We start from the raw sequence: 13,436 nt of genomic DNA on the forward strand, positions 1-13,436 counted from the left end.
AAAACTCTCAGTTATAAAATAAATATAAGCAATAGGGATGTGATATACCAGCAGTCGTCAACCTTTCCGTCCTTGAGGACCACCTGTTGGCGACTGCTGTGATATACAACTTGATGATTATGGCTAACACTGTAAGGCACATAGGAAAGCTGTTAAAGAGTAAATCCTAAGCATATTCACAAGGAAATTTTTCTTTTTTGGTTTTTCTTTTTATTGTATCTATATGAGATATGAGATATGAGATGATGGATGATAACTGAACTTATTTCACATTATATGTAAGTCAAACCATTATGCTGTACACCTTAAACTTATATAATGATGTATTTCAATTAAATCTCAATCCAGCAAAAATTATAATTCATGGAAAAATGTAAGTGCATGCTGTCATCTCACTTCCTTAAATAATTTAGCTTTAAGAAAGAAAGAGAGAGGGAGAGAGAGGGAGAGAGAAGGAAATCCCGTAACTCAGAGAACACAACTTCAATGCCACCCACAAAATTCAGCCACTCTCCTCATCTCTTTCCAATAAAACATTAAACCTCGAAGTAGGGACTGACACTGTGCTCTACAGGGATAGGCAAAAGTAGTTTCCCAGTTTGAGTACTCAAAACAGAGTTTATTCTTATATTTTTTAATAATAATTTATTTATTAATTATTGTATTATTTTCCATATGAACAACTATAAACCTACTTTTGCCCCACCCTGTATAAAGGGCCAGAGGGTAAATATTTTAGACTGGGCAGGATATGCCACCTTTGGCCCAACTACTCCGTTACAACTATGCTGTCATTCAACATATAAACAACTAAGAGTAACTGTGTTTCAATAAAACTTTATAGGAACAGACAGCACACTAAATTTGGTCTGTGTGCTACAGTTTTCCAACCTCTGTTCTACAGGGTCAAGCCCAATACAAGCACCTGCCTGGTTTTTTCCTTTTCAACTCCTCATAGTATAGGACATAATTATGGATACTCAGTTATGCCCTGAGTATGAGTCAATAGACATATTCATGAAGGTAATATCTTAATTCTATTTAAACCTGTACGTATAATAACACAGTTATTTCAACTAAAATACATGGTCAGCCTGGTTTTTCTGTTTCTGAAGTCACAACTCCCTAATGTCTGCCCCTTCTAGTCTCAAGGACTATAGGTCGGTAACCTACATACAATGTTAAGTCTTGGTTCCCAATTTAAAGCTTATTATGTGAGGCAATGTCCATGGTGGTTGTTATGAGTTGAATTATGTCTCCGCAAAATTGTTATGTTGAAGTCCAAACCCCGAGAAACTCAGAACATGGCCTTATGTGGAAATAGGGCTGTTTTCAGATACAATTAGTTAAATTAAGATCAGGTCATTAGGAAAGACTCCCTAATCCAGTATGACTGGTGTCCTTATAAAAAGGGGAGATTTGAACACAGGCACACAAAACATGGAAATCTTCATGTGAAGATGAAGACAGAGGTAGGAGTGGTGTATCAACAAGACAAGGAATGCTGAAGATCGCCAGCAAAGCCCCAGAAGTTAAGAGAGGCCTGGACCACATGATCCCTCGCAGCCTCAGATGTAACCAACCCTTGGACACCTGATCTCAGACTTCCTTCCTTCAGAGCAGTGCAATAATGAATTTCTGTTGTTTAAGCTGCTAAGTTTGTGTTACTCTGTTATTGCAGCCTTAACAAACTAATACAATAGTTAATTCGTATCTCCTTGTTCAAGACAAAAGAACATTTCACTGATTCTTAGTGAAGAATTAATATACCACTTCAGATTCTCATTTGAGTTGGGGAGAAAAATATACCTAAACTGCAGAACACTTGCAGAATAGTGATAATTAACATTCAATATCATCACAAGCAAATACAAACAAATCATAAGATGACATTTACAAAATAATAAGCTTCAACCCATACATTAGAAGGGAAAAATAACAGAAAAGCAATGACCAATGTTTATATCTCCAGGGACTATTTTATGGCAATACATAGATAAAACAACGAAGTTCCACCAGAGGGTGCTATCAGCATCAGGGGAACTGTTACCTCAGTCCAATACTGTTGTTTGGTTTCTGTGTCCATCTGTGCAAAACCTCCCAGGACAAGGGCCTTCATCAGCGTCCTCTGCACCGGACTGGACAGAAAATTCAGAGGAGGGCTTCGGGTCGCAAACTGTTTAGCTAAATTCCACCAGTTTTCACACTGGATTACTAGGTTTGCCCTATGGGCAAAAACAACAAAAGATAGATGTACCACTTAGATTGTATGTACACTAAGTAAACAAAATGGAAGGTGCCAGGATTTAATTAATTTTATTTATTTATTTATTTAATTTTAGTGATTTCAGAGAAAGGAAGAGGGAGTGACAGAAATATCAATGATGAGAGAGAATCACTGATCAGCTGCTTCCTGTATGCCTCCTACTGGGATTGAGCCCACAACCTAAGCATGTGCCCTGACCGGGCATTGAATCATGGCCTCCTGGTTCATGGGTCGATGCTCAACCAGTGAGCAACACTGGCCAGGCTGGATTTAATTGATTTTCAAGTATAGTAAACTGGGCATAGAATTTGGAGACCCACAAGCTTACATTCAAATCCCATTGGTAATCTGACTATGTAAAATGTATTTAACCTCTCTTATTAAATCAGTCTCCTGATCTGTAAATGGGGATAACAATAGTAAAAACAACATTGCATCTCTTGGCTGAGATTGATGTGATTAAATAGGATATTTTATATGAAATACTTGGAAAAGTACCTAATATATTATAAGAAATCAATAAGTAGTAGCCAATGACAATAGTAATAATAATAATCATATTCCTATACAGTAAGAAAAATGAAAACATTTCCAGAATCTGTTGTAGAAAGCAATTTTTAATTACTAAATTATCAGTTTTTCTCATCTTCAAAATGGGATAATACTAATAGGATACCTGAATAATCAAATGAAACTATTTTATTGTAAAGTTTTTTAAAACTTTAATATATAAATAAATTACTAAATTAAATACGTATGGTACTCATAAGATACTTTCATACCGAATCCTTGAACAGTCAATGCAATCCTCACTTGTAACACAGGGAAGTCCTATTTGCACTTGTAATAATAACATGACACTGTTTTTAAACACACTGCTCCAAAAATGCAGGATCTACCTAGACCTTAGGACCAATTGTTGTCACTTGCAAAGTCTACACTAAAAAGCAAGCTCATTACACACACACACACACACACACACACACACGCACGCACGCACGCACGCACGCACACACACACACACACACACAAACAGCCATAGATTCTTACAATCAGCTTACCTTTCTCTTCTTTCCACCAAAGTGACAAGGAGCTGCACAGTGTCACTTGCAAGGTCCTGCTCACTACTCCACACTGAGAGGTTGCTGATGACTTTCTGTAAGAGGTAGCCAATAATCCACTGAGAACCCTCAGTATCTGCTCCAAATGCTGTACTGAATGGTAGACTTATCTTAAAGAGAAAACCAATTTTTTAGGTCAGAAAGATCAGCTAAAAAAAAAAAATCCATAGAAAAATCAAACTGAAATTAGCATCTAAATATGAAGTGCTGCTCACTTCACATCATTTTATAAATTCATATCCGTAAGTCCAAAAGAGACATCCTCAATCCACTTAATGTTTTCCAATGTGATTTTTTAAAATTTATTTTTATTGCTGGAAGTATTATCCAATGTGATTTTATTGTTCACTTTAATTATTGTTAATACACTAACATGATATTTACACAAATTCAAAGAACATAAGTTAATCTGTTCTCAAACAGTAATCTATAACTTAATATTGGTTAAAGTACACTGAATTAAATGATGTGCTCTAAGAAAAGTTATTAAAATAGCATGTCACTAATGCAGTTCTCTTCAATGTGGAAAATGTTCAGCTTAGTCACATTTTGATAATAAAATCTCCAAGAAAATGTTCTCATTTCTATAACTGCCATAATCATAAATCCAAATGAAGTTAAATAGTTTTACATTCTGACCTGATCATATAGCTTCTCATCCACCAGGAGATAAGTCTTTGCCCAGCGTTTTAGAAACCAAACAATATCTTTGCCCATTTGAGGGCTTAGCAGATCAGTGAGATCTGCTCTTATTGCTCGAGACTCAACTTCCGAAACTCTGAGAACAGCAGATAACAGCCTATGGGTACAAAAAGAAGTCATTATTCTTCGTTTATTAGTTAATTTCTTCATAAAAGTCCTTTTTTTGTTTCCCAACTCTCTGGATTTAGGCCAGGTTATTCTTGAAATTTTCATTAATAACGCTGTAGACAAATACCCTACTTTATTGCTGATCTTTCAGGAAGTAGCAAACAAGACAAAGAAATGGAGAGGAACTGTGGCCAGAGATAACCTTCTGTTGAAGTTGTGCCTGCATTACTCTCTAAAGAAATTTTTCAGATTCAAAATGGAGAAATACATAAAATTAAAAGTTCAGAGTAGCCCTGGCCAGTGTGACTCAATTGGTTGAGCATCATCCTGTACACTAAAAGGTTGCCAGTTCGATTCCCCATCAGGGCATATGCCTGGGTTTCGGTTGCCAATCAGTAGGCAACTGATTGATGTTTCTCTCTCACATGGATATTTTCCTTTTTCTCCCTCTCCCTCTCAAGTCAATAAAAATATATACAATACAATAAAATAAAATTTCAGAGTAGATGCTAACATTTTCAGCACACCATCACTACCTAACAGTGCCATGATTAGCATTCGTTATTTTATGGTGCAGGGTCTGGTAATAGACTTATCCAGAATGTTTTGAATATTGAGTCCTGTCTTTAAATCTGATAGTCCTGTCCCAGCCAGATGGCTCAATTGGTTGGAGTGTCATCCTGTTCATCAAAAAGACTGCAGGTTCAATTCCCGGTCAGGGTACATACCTAGGTTGCAGGTTTGATCCCCAGTAGGGATGCTTACGGGAGGCAACCAACCAGTGTTTCTCTCTCACATGGATGTATGTTTCTCTCTCTCTCTCAAAAACAAACAAACATATCCTTGGATGAGGATTTTTAAAAAATCTGATAGTCCTATTCATTTCCTATAAAACTTGATTCTTAATGGTATTATAAAATTAAAATCTAACTGGAAAAATCACCTACATGGTGTATGTAATGTCCTTTTCTATACTACATAATTAACAACGCAGCATGACGTGCAGATAAATAAAAAAAGCCTTTGTTCCAGAATGGGATTAAGGGAACACATAACTAGACATGGTATATATTTAAGTTGCCTTTAGATAAAGGCAAAGAAGCAAAGATTTAATTGAAAGAACCCATTACCACACCATTTTGTGAATATCAGTGCTAAGAAAGGGGTTTTAATCACAGCAAGTCTGGCCACAACCTTCCTACTACTCTCAAGATAACTGAACTGTCTCTTTGTAATGAAATCATACAGACATTTCAGTTCTTTATCCAGTTGGATGTCCCAGAAATATCAGATACTACTGACCACTCTATTTCCCCTAATTTGTTTCTTACTCTTCCTCGGGTTATGACATCCTCTTGTCCTCTGATCTCCTTCTTCTTTAAAACAGTTGGTTTCTAAGGTTCTGTCCCTAGAACCTCTTCTTTTTCACTATATATACTCCCTTCACCACCAGTGTTCAAACTTTAAAAAAATTATTTTAGGATGCATGTAAACAATAATATCCTGACAGCTTCACAATATATTAAAATTTTCCTATAAGAATAAATAGTTTTGGTGAGACAGAAGTTGATGTTTTTAAGAAGCTGTTCTTCTCTAAAACAAAGAAATCTCATTAAGACATCTAGAAGAATTTTTTAAAAGAATAGTTTTAAGTATTATAATTTTCAGCCTAATAGAATTTGAAATAGCTGGGGTAGCCACTTAAATTTATGCACTGGAATTTAATTACCATGCTGTTGCGATACTCACCACCATCCATTTGAAAAGTAAACAAGTTTTTAACAGTTGGAAAACAGATATGTCTAGCTACTAAAATATAATTTTATAAAATTTCCAATGATCGTAATGTCTTCTATATTGAGTTATTACAATACTTAGTAGTACACAATTGCACAAAATATCAACACACATTTAAATTATTAAATATTAAATATGTCTGAATGAGATTGATGTAGCAGGGTTTTATTTTTAAAATAAATTATGTACCTGTGAAAAAATATTTCTTACTGCTAAAATAAGACAGAGTTGAGTATAATTTGGCTCCTGTTTTTCATTTTAATAGATAAAAAGACTGTGAAAACTCATTCATGTAAGGAAATTGAAGGCATTTAAAAAATAGCAGAGCCCTTAATTATCTGAACTTGTTGCAAGTTATATGCCAAAAATCACTACAGCTCTACCACCAAAAACTATTTTTAATAACATGATAACTGTCAGCTTTATTAAGTCACTCTTCAGTGGTATTTAAGGCAAAGGACTGAAAACCTCCTGACTTATAAAATTACTGGTTTACCATTACTCCAATCACTCAATCCCAATACCACACTATCTGGAACTCTGCAGGTTTCTACACACCTGCCAACCCATCACAGTAAGACTTGGAACAAGGAAGAGTTTGCCCTTTTTTTTGTAAAATGGGAGCAAGGTCAAGAAGAGTGCCACAGGAAGATGAACCCTGGGCTCCGGGAGCCTGTCCTCATTCCTGCCTCTCTTCTCACCACTCTTGATCAACCCCAAAGTCCGCAAGAGCTGCCCCTGAAACACCTGTTATCCATCTGCCTTTCCCCCATCTTCACTCCACTAACGGAAATGCTTCCTAACTTCCCAGCCATCCTTTATATCCAGCTTCCACTCTGCAATCTTCTAATAAAACAATTTGATTAACTCACTTCCCTGTTTCAAACCCTTTCAACACTTTTAATCCAACTTCTTTGGCCCACCCTACTTCCCTACCTTCAACCAACACCTCTCCCCTCATGTGTGCACATGAGCCTCCTCTCACTTTTGGACTCTTTGCTAGGCTGCTGTCAGTGCCTGGAATACTATTTTCCTTCCTCTTCATGCTGCAAGTTCCCACTCATCCTCCAAGTGTCAGTTTAAATGCCACCTCTTGTCAGGAGCCCCTCCCTTGGTCCTCCTGCATCACTCTCTATCACCCTTCTACCACATTCTCAGAGAAGTTGAAACAACTGATCACAATGTTGTTTTAGTTGTTGCTATCCCAAGATTGATACCCTGGTCCTACTTCAGTTTCTTCAATTCATAAACCAGAAGTCAGCACAGTGAGTCAAAGAGAGCTTCCTTTAAAGTCTCACAACCTCTTCTATCACTCTGGTCTGGAACAGCATCTTTCTCTGGATGACAGCAAATAGCCTCTTCACTGATCTCCTGCTCCCACCTCTGCCCCAGGTAGTTTACCCTCAATGCACCTCAAAACCCTACAAGAGCACCCATTCCATTCAGATCAGAAACTACAAAGGCCCAAAGACTTCACTGATCGCCTCTACTAGTATTTTCCTCTCTAATTCCATCTGCTACACAATTCTTCCTCCTCTGCTCCATCCACAGTAGCCGTTCCTGCTGTTCTTGGATGACTGCCTGCGGTGGGCCTCGGCATCTGCTGTTCACTGTTTCAATGTTCTTCCCAGCCTCCCTGGCCTCTCACCAACCCTAAGCCTTGGCTCACCAGACACCTTCTAAAGAAAACCAACATTGCCTCATTATTTAATGTTACAAGCAGTCCCTGAGTCTGCACTCCTGATTCCCGACCCTGCTCAGTTTCTTACCACAGCACTTACGTCTCCTAACATACAACATAATTAACTGATTATCTCTCCCCTACAAGAAGCTTCAAAAGGGAAGCAATTTATCTGTTTTGCTCACTAATGTATCCCAAATGCTTTGAACAGTACCTGATATGTAGGAGGTATTCAACTATTTGCCAAATAATTTCAAGAAATGTAAATTAGTTTTTCAATCAAATAAGGAATATTTGTCCTATATACCATTTAATTTCACATTAATTTTCTAGACTAAGAAAAAAAAGACAATTTTTTTGGTGGTTCCAACTCTCACCTTCTCCCTCAATAGTCTGTGCTCTCAGATACCAAAATGTTTTGCTCCCACAGTGATACCTGGGACTGGCAAAAATTGAAAAAGCACTGAAAATACAAGGAAAGCATTCCTGATGGTACTGCCCAGACAATAAATCTGACAGTACTGCTCAGGCAAAAAATATGACAAAGAATATCATGTGACAGCATGCTGAAATGAACTGCCTTTTAATTATCATTCACCATGAATCAAACCAAAGCAATGATTTTCAGACTTAATCCTATGCCTATAGTCATTCTAAAAGGAACAGAAAACTTTTCAATAGAGCCTTAATATTTTATTTTGAACAAGAGAATGCAAGAATAAAGGAATACATTCCCAAACATTTCCTTGATATTAACATGAGTTCAATTTTTAAAAAATCATATTTTCTACTGCACAAGCTTAGTGATCTCCATGTATTTGGGCATTAAGTAAAAAGAATAAAGGGCCCTAACCGGTTTGGCTCAGTGGATGGAGCATCGGCCTGCAGACTGAAGGGTCCCAGGTTCGATTCCGGTCAAGGGCATGTACCTTGGTCGCGGGCACATCCCCAGTAGGAGGTGTGCAGGAGGCAGCTGATTGATGTTTCTCTCTCATCGATGTTTCCAACTCTCTATCCCTCTCCCTTCCTTTCTGTGAAAAATCAATAAAATATATTAAAACAAACAAAAAAAACTGTTAAAAAAAAAATAAGGGGACCCTAACCGGTTTGGCTCAGTGAATAGAGCGCCAGCCTGTGGACTGAAAGGTCCCGGGTTCGATTCTGGACAAGGGCATGTACCTTGCTTGCGGGCACATCCCCAGTAGGAGGTGTGCAGGAGGCAGCTGATCGATGTTTCTAACTCTCTATCCTTCTCCCTTCCTCTCTGTAAAAAATCAATAAAATATATTAAAAAAAAAGAATAAGGAGGACAGCAACCTGTTTGATTTACTGACTTTGCAACTGACAAAAACCAATGTTATTTCATTATTGACATTTCTGCCTGAAACCTAAATTTAAATAAATACACTGAAATTTATAATGCTGTTTACAAATTCACTTTTCAGGAGACTTTTAGTTCAGATTTATCCCTCCTTAATGTCACCTTTAAGAAGTAATGAAAAAGTTGCCATTACTATTAGAAAGATCAAAGTGAATTCTTTCATTTGAGGCACATAGTCTTTTACCTTCACTGACAGGGCTTTCAAGTTTCACATATTCAGGGTCAATATTTCTATTTTGTAAGATAACAATCTATTTTCCTTAAGAAAGACACTAATGTGCAGGTTTAACTTTATGAACAATAAATACCTGTTAACATTCATTGGGTCTCTAATAATCTCATATTCTGTTTCTTGCATTTAGAGTGCCTGTACCTGTATCAGTACTGCTTTCTGATGGATATAATCACAGTGCATTAGAGCAAATGTCCCCTCAAAGTCTCCCTGTATTCAGAATAACTGAATGCTTGTTCTCCTTAGTACTGGGTATGGCTGTCAATCTCACCAGAGTGCCATTGCTTAAATATACTGAGTACTTGCCGTCCTTGTTTATTTCAAGGCTTCTCCAAGTTTTATCTTCTTTCATGTATCAGATTTATAACGTACCTATCACTTGAGTCATCTACCCATCAACTCAGAACTTAATAAGACAGTATAAATTACAAGAGCACAGCTATAGAGTTCATATTACCTAATCACAGAATCTGTTCTGTTGTACCCTGGGATGGAAGAAGCCTTTTCTCCTGGAGATCCCAAAATTTGAAGTGTTGTATTAATGTCAACTTCAGATGAATGCTTAATGGAATATTCCATTATTTCTGGAGGTATTAGCGGAGTCTCTCCCTGAGTATCATCAGCTAAGAGGTAGCCTTCAGTTTAAAAAAAATTAAAAATGAACACTTAACAAATCTACATTTATCAAATTGCACTATAAATGTTTTGTTTTATTTGATTTACATACATCATATAAATTGATGTAAATGTAAATTATAAATGTAATATGTTATTTCAAGTTTGATGAGAAGAAACGTTCTATTTCTTAATTAACTCTCAAAAAAATAGGAAAAACCAAAGGACAAGTGTTTTATTCAACAATTTTAGCACTCATACTGATATGTATAGGCTTTTTAATTTACTACCTTTTAATAATTTTCAGTAATATATTCTGTAAAGTTAATAAGAATGCCACCATTATCTATGTCAAAAAACTTAATATTTAGGGATGCCTTTTCAAAAATTAAGATTTTTTCGATTATTTAAAATACAGAAACACTGACAGTATGGTTACAGAAGAAGACTCTAAAAGTCAGACTGACTAGATTTGCAAACTGGCTCCAAAAATTAATAGCAGAGTAACCATGGGCTAGTTCCTTACAACTCTTTAAGTCTCAGATTCATTTATAAGAGGAGGATAATAATAATACCTAAAAATAAAACCAATTCAGTGGGCTACAATGATCTCTACATAAAATATTTGGTATGCAATTGGCACTAAATACATGTTAGCTAATATTTTTTTAAAAAATGCATCTGTAGCTGTAACATAACAGCTGTTGCCAAATTTCATCCAATACTATGTATGGACTATTATTTTTAATACATGAAATTTATTTTTAAGGCTTAAACTGCTCAGCTGGCAATTACATTCTTAAAAATAAACAACCAACCAACCTGTAACTAAAATAAGCCAGTGAATATCTTCATATAGCTCATCAAGTATTTTGCTGTCAATGGTGCTTGAACCAGGTGAAGCAAGTAACTGCTGCTGATGTCGCTGTAACTGACCGTGGAGCCTTGTTACTCTTTCTTCTAATAAACTAAAAGAAGAAAAAAATAATAGTTTCATAAAGTTCAGTAAGCAAAGACCTAGGATAACATAATTTCCATATCCTATCTAATAAAGCAAGAATATGCTAATTGACCCTCACACCATCGCAAAAGATGGCGACACCAAGCCAATAGAGAGAATATGCTAATTGACTGCCCTGCCCTCAAAGATGGGAGCACCCACAGCCACAAGATGGTGGCACCCAGTCCCCTCAGCCCCACTGGGGGGGCAAGCGCATGGCAAGGCCGGGCCGCCCCAAGCGGGCCCGGCCACTCTGCATGCCTGCCTCCAGAGTCCCCCAGTCCCCTCAGACCCCAGCCGCCCAGGGCCAGCTCGAGGCACAGGCAAGCCTTGGATGGCAGCTGCCCAGCTGTCCAGGGCCACCCGAGGCTCAGGTAACCAGGCCGGCCGAGGCTTGCACTGCTGGCCGTGGCAGCAGCAGAGGTGTGATGAGGTGTCGCCTTCCCCTGATCACCAGGTCACCTCCTGCCCCTGAGGGCTCCTGGACTGTGAGAGGGGGTAGGCTGGGCTGAGGGACCCCCCGACTCCAGTGCATGAATTTTCATGCACCAGGCCTCCACTATTAACATAAATTAAGATGTTGCACGAAAAGATATATACAAAAGTATTTATTATTATACACAGCTGTTCTCACAGTTGTGATGTATCATTTATAACAGAATTAAAATAGTGCTTTACAAATAATCAAGGTTTAAAACAGGCATCTGAAAGCTGGATATTCCAAGTTTTTATTGATATGGGTCAAATCATGTCTCACACCATGTTTCCATAATCTCCCTGCCATCTATGCTGTAGTACCTGGGCTCCAATGTAAAAGCCAAGGACTGCAACCATGAGTGTGTTTCTGTCCATTTGCTCCAGTGTGTAAATCGGGTAGGGGTGTATAAAGTGCTCTTCAAGGAAGTGTAAGTACAGAGTATTTGCTCCATGGGTTCTCTGGCCTGTGTGTACCTTGTCAGAAGAGGTATACAGTGCTCTGCGGCAACTCTTCCTAGCATTCCTACACTGGCTAGTTGATCTGAAAACTGGTCTCGGTCATCTTCTTGAAGTTCACTTATTTCTTCTTCCTCACGAGAGGTCACACCATTGGCAGTCTGTTTTCAATGAGAGAAATAATCAGTAATGAGGTGTATGCCCTCATCCCATAAGCCACGCATTTCTGTTGCACTATGAAATACCTTCCGCACTTCACGTGAGAAGGGGAGCTGGCCAGAGCTAACCTTCAGTGCAGCTGTCTAGAGACCCTTATCTAACTGGGTGACAGCTTTACAGTCACCCAATGAGAGGGACGGGGAAAACTCAGAGGAGAAAGAAGTGAAGGATATAAACCCACAGAACACATGGAAACACAGTTGACTGCCCACTAACAACCCACCTCCCACACCCCAGAATTTAACTTCTGTCACTAAAAAGATCTGACATCTTTAAGATCCACGATCCGTGTAAACACGAAGTCATTAATACCACTTGAAAACTAGGAAGACAAAGGTGGGTAACTGAAAACTGAAGAGAAAAAAAGTTAAACTACTAACTACATACCACAAAACATGGTGCATTTAGAGGAGGGACCACTATAGCTCTCTAATGCTCTCAGCAAATATTCTGAAGAAGTTCAATCCAAATTTCTAGCATTACACAATGTACAAGAGGATAAAAACTGACAAAATAGAGCCTATACTGAAACAGATTTTCAATCACAATCTGGCTTAAAACTTACCAAATTCCTTGTGCCATCTGGAGCGGCCAGGTGGCACTGAATATAGGAATTGAAGACTTGAACTGCATGCTGGGTAAAAAAGCCTTTATGGAAATGTTTGTCATCTTGGACCAAAGTCAGCCAGGACTCCAGCAACTTGTCATATGCTTCCATGTAGACCATGTCATCTTTATCAAGCTAAGAGAAAAGAAGTTTTACAAAACAATGGCCAGAAAAATAAGGTGGGCATTATAACAAGAGTCAAATAGCTATACATAAAGTTTTATAAGTTTTTCCTTTACTAAAGGCTCCCAACCATCCTATCTAATAAAAGAGAAACATGGTAATTGGCGTACGATCGCTACCCTTCCAATCGGCTAATGAGGGAGATATGCAAATTAACCGTTCCCCGCCTGCCTTGCAGGCCTCTGAGCCTACAGTTTGAAACATTTAATCAAATATAGAAGCTAAAAAAAAACCCAGAAACCAGCTTTCAGCGACCTGGGATCTCAGAGCTGGAGTTGATACAGAGTTTCGAGTATAGAACCGAAAGAAACCAGATACCTACTTTCAGCAGCGAAGGCCTAAGAGCTGGAGCCTCAGAGATAAAGTTGGCCCAGAATTTAAAAAAAGAAAAGAAAAAAAGGAGCGATTGGGAGCTTCCGTCACCCGCCAGCCTGAAAACAGCCCTCAGCCCCTCACCCAGACTGGCCAGGCACCCCAGTAGGGACCCCTACCCTAAAGGGGGTGTGGCCAGCCTGGAAACAGCCATCAGCCCCTCACCCAGGCTGGTCAGGCACCAAAACGGGACCCCACCCTGATCCGGCACACCCTTCA

At 38.3% G+C, this 13,436-nt stretch overlaps 1 protein-coding gene across 2 annotated transcripts in view; it reads right to left on the minus strand.

Annotated features, from left to right (window-relative positions):
* XPO4 (exportin 4) overlaps positions 1-13,436 on the minus strand; it is a 104,164-nt gene that overhangs the window by 16,671 nt on the left and 74,057 nt on the right. For both annotated transcript variants that reach the window (XM_015569150.1, XM_015569149.1), the window contains exons 9-15: positions 12,621-12,797; positions 11,855-11,997; positions 10,726-10,871; positions 9,746-9,923; positions 4,027-4,186; positions 3,328-3,497; positions 2,051-2,225 (exon numbers count right to left, since the gene is read on the minus strand). In XM_015569150.1, the coding sequence (XP_015424636.1) occupies positions 2,051-2,225; positions 3,328-3,497; positions 4,027-4,186; positions 9,746-9,923; positions 10,726-10,871; positions 11,855-11,997; positions 12,621-12,797 (1,149 nt within the window). The remainder of the gene's footprint in view (positions 1-2,050; positions 2,226-3,327; positions 3,498-4,026; positions 4,187-9,745; positions 9,924-10,725; positions 10,872-11,854; positions 11,998-12,620; positions 12,798-13,436) is intronic.

Source organism: Myotis davidii, unplaced genomic scaffold (assembly GCF_000327345.1).
Source record: "Myotis davidii unplaced genomic scaffold, ASM32734v1 scaffold805, whole genome shotgun sequence".
Lineage (NCBI taxonomy): Eukaryota > Metazoa > Chordata > Mammalia > Chiroptera > Vespertilionidae > Myotis > Myotis davidii.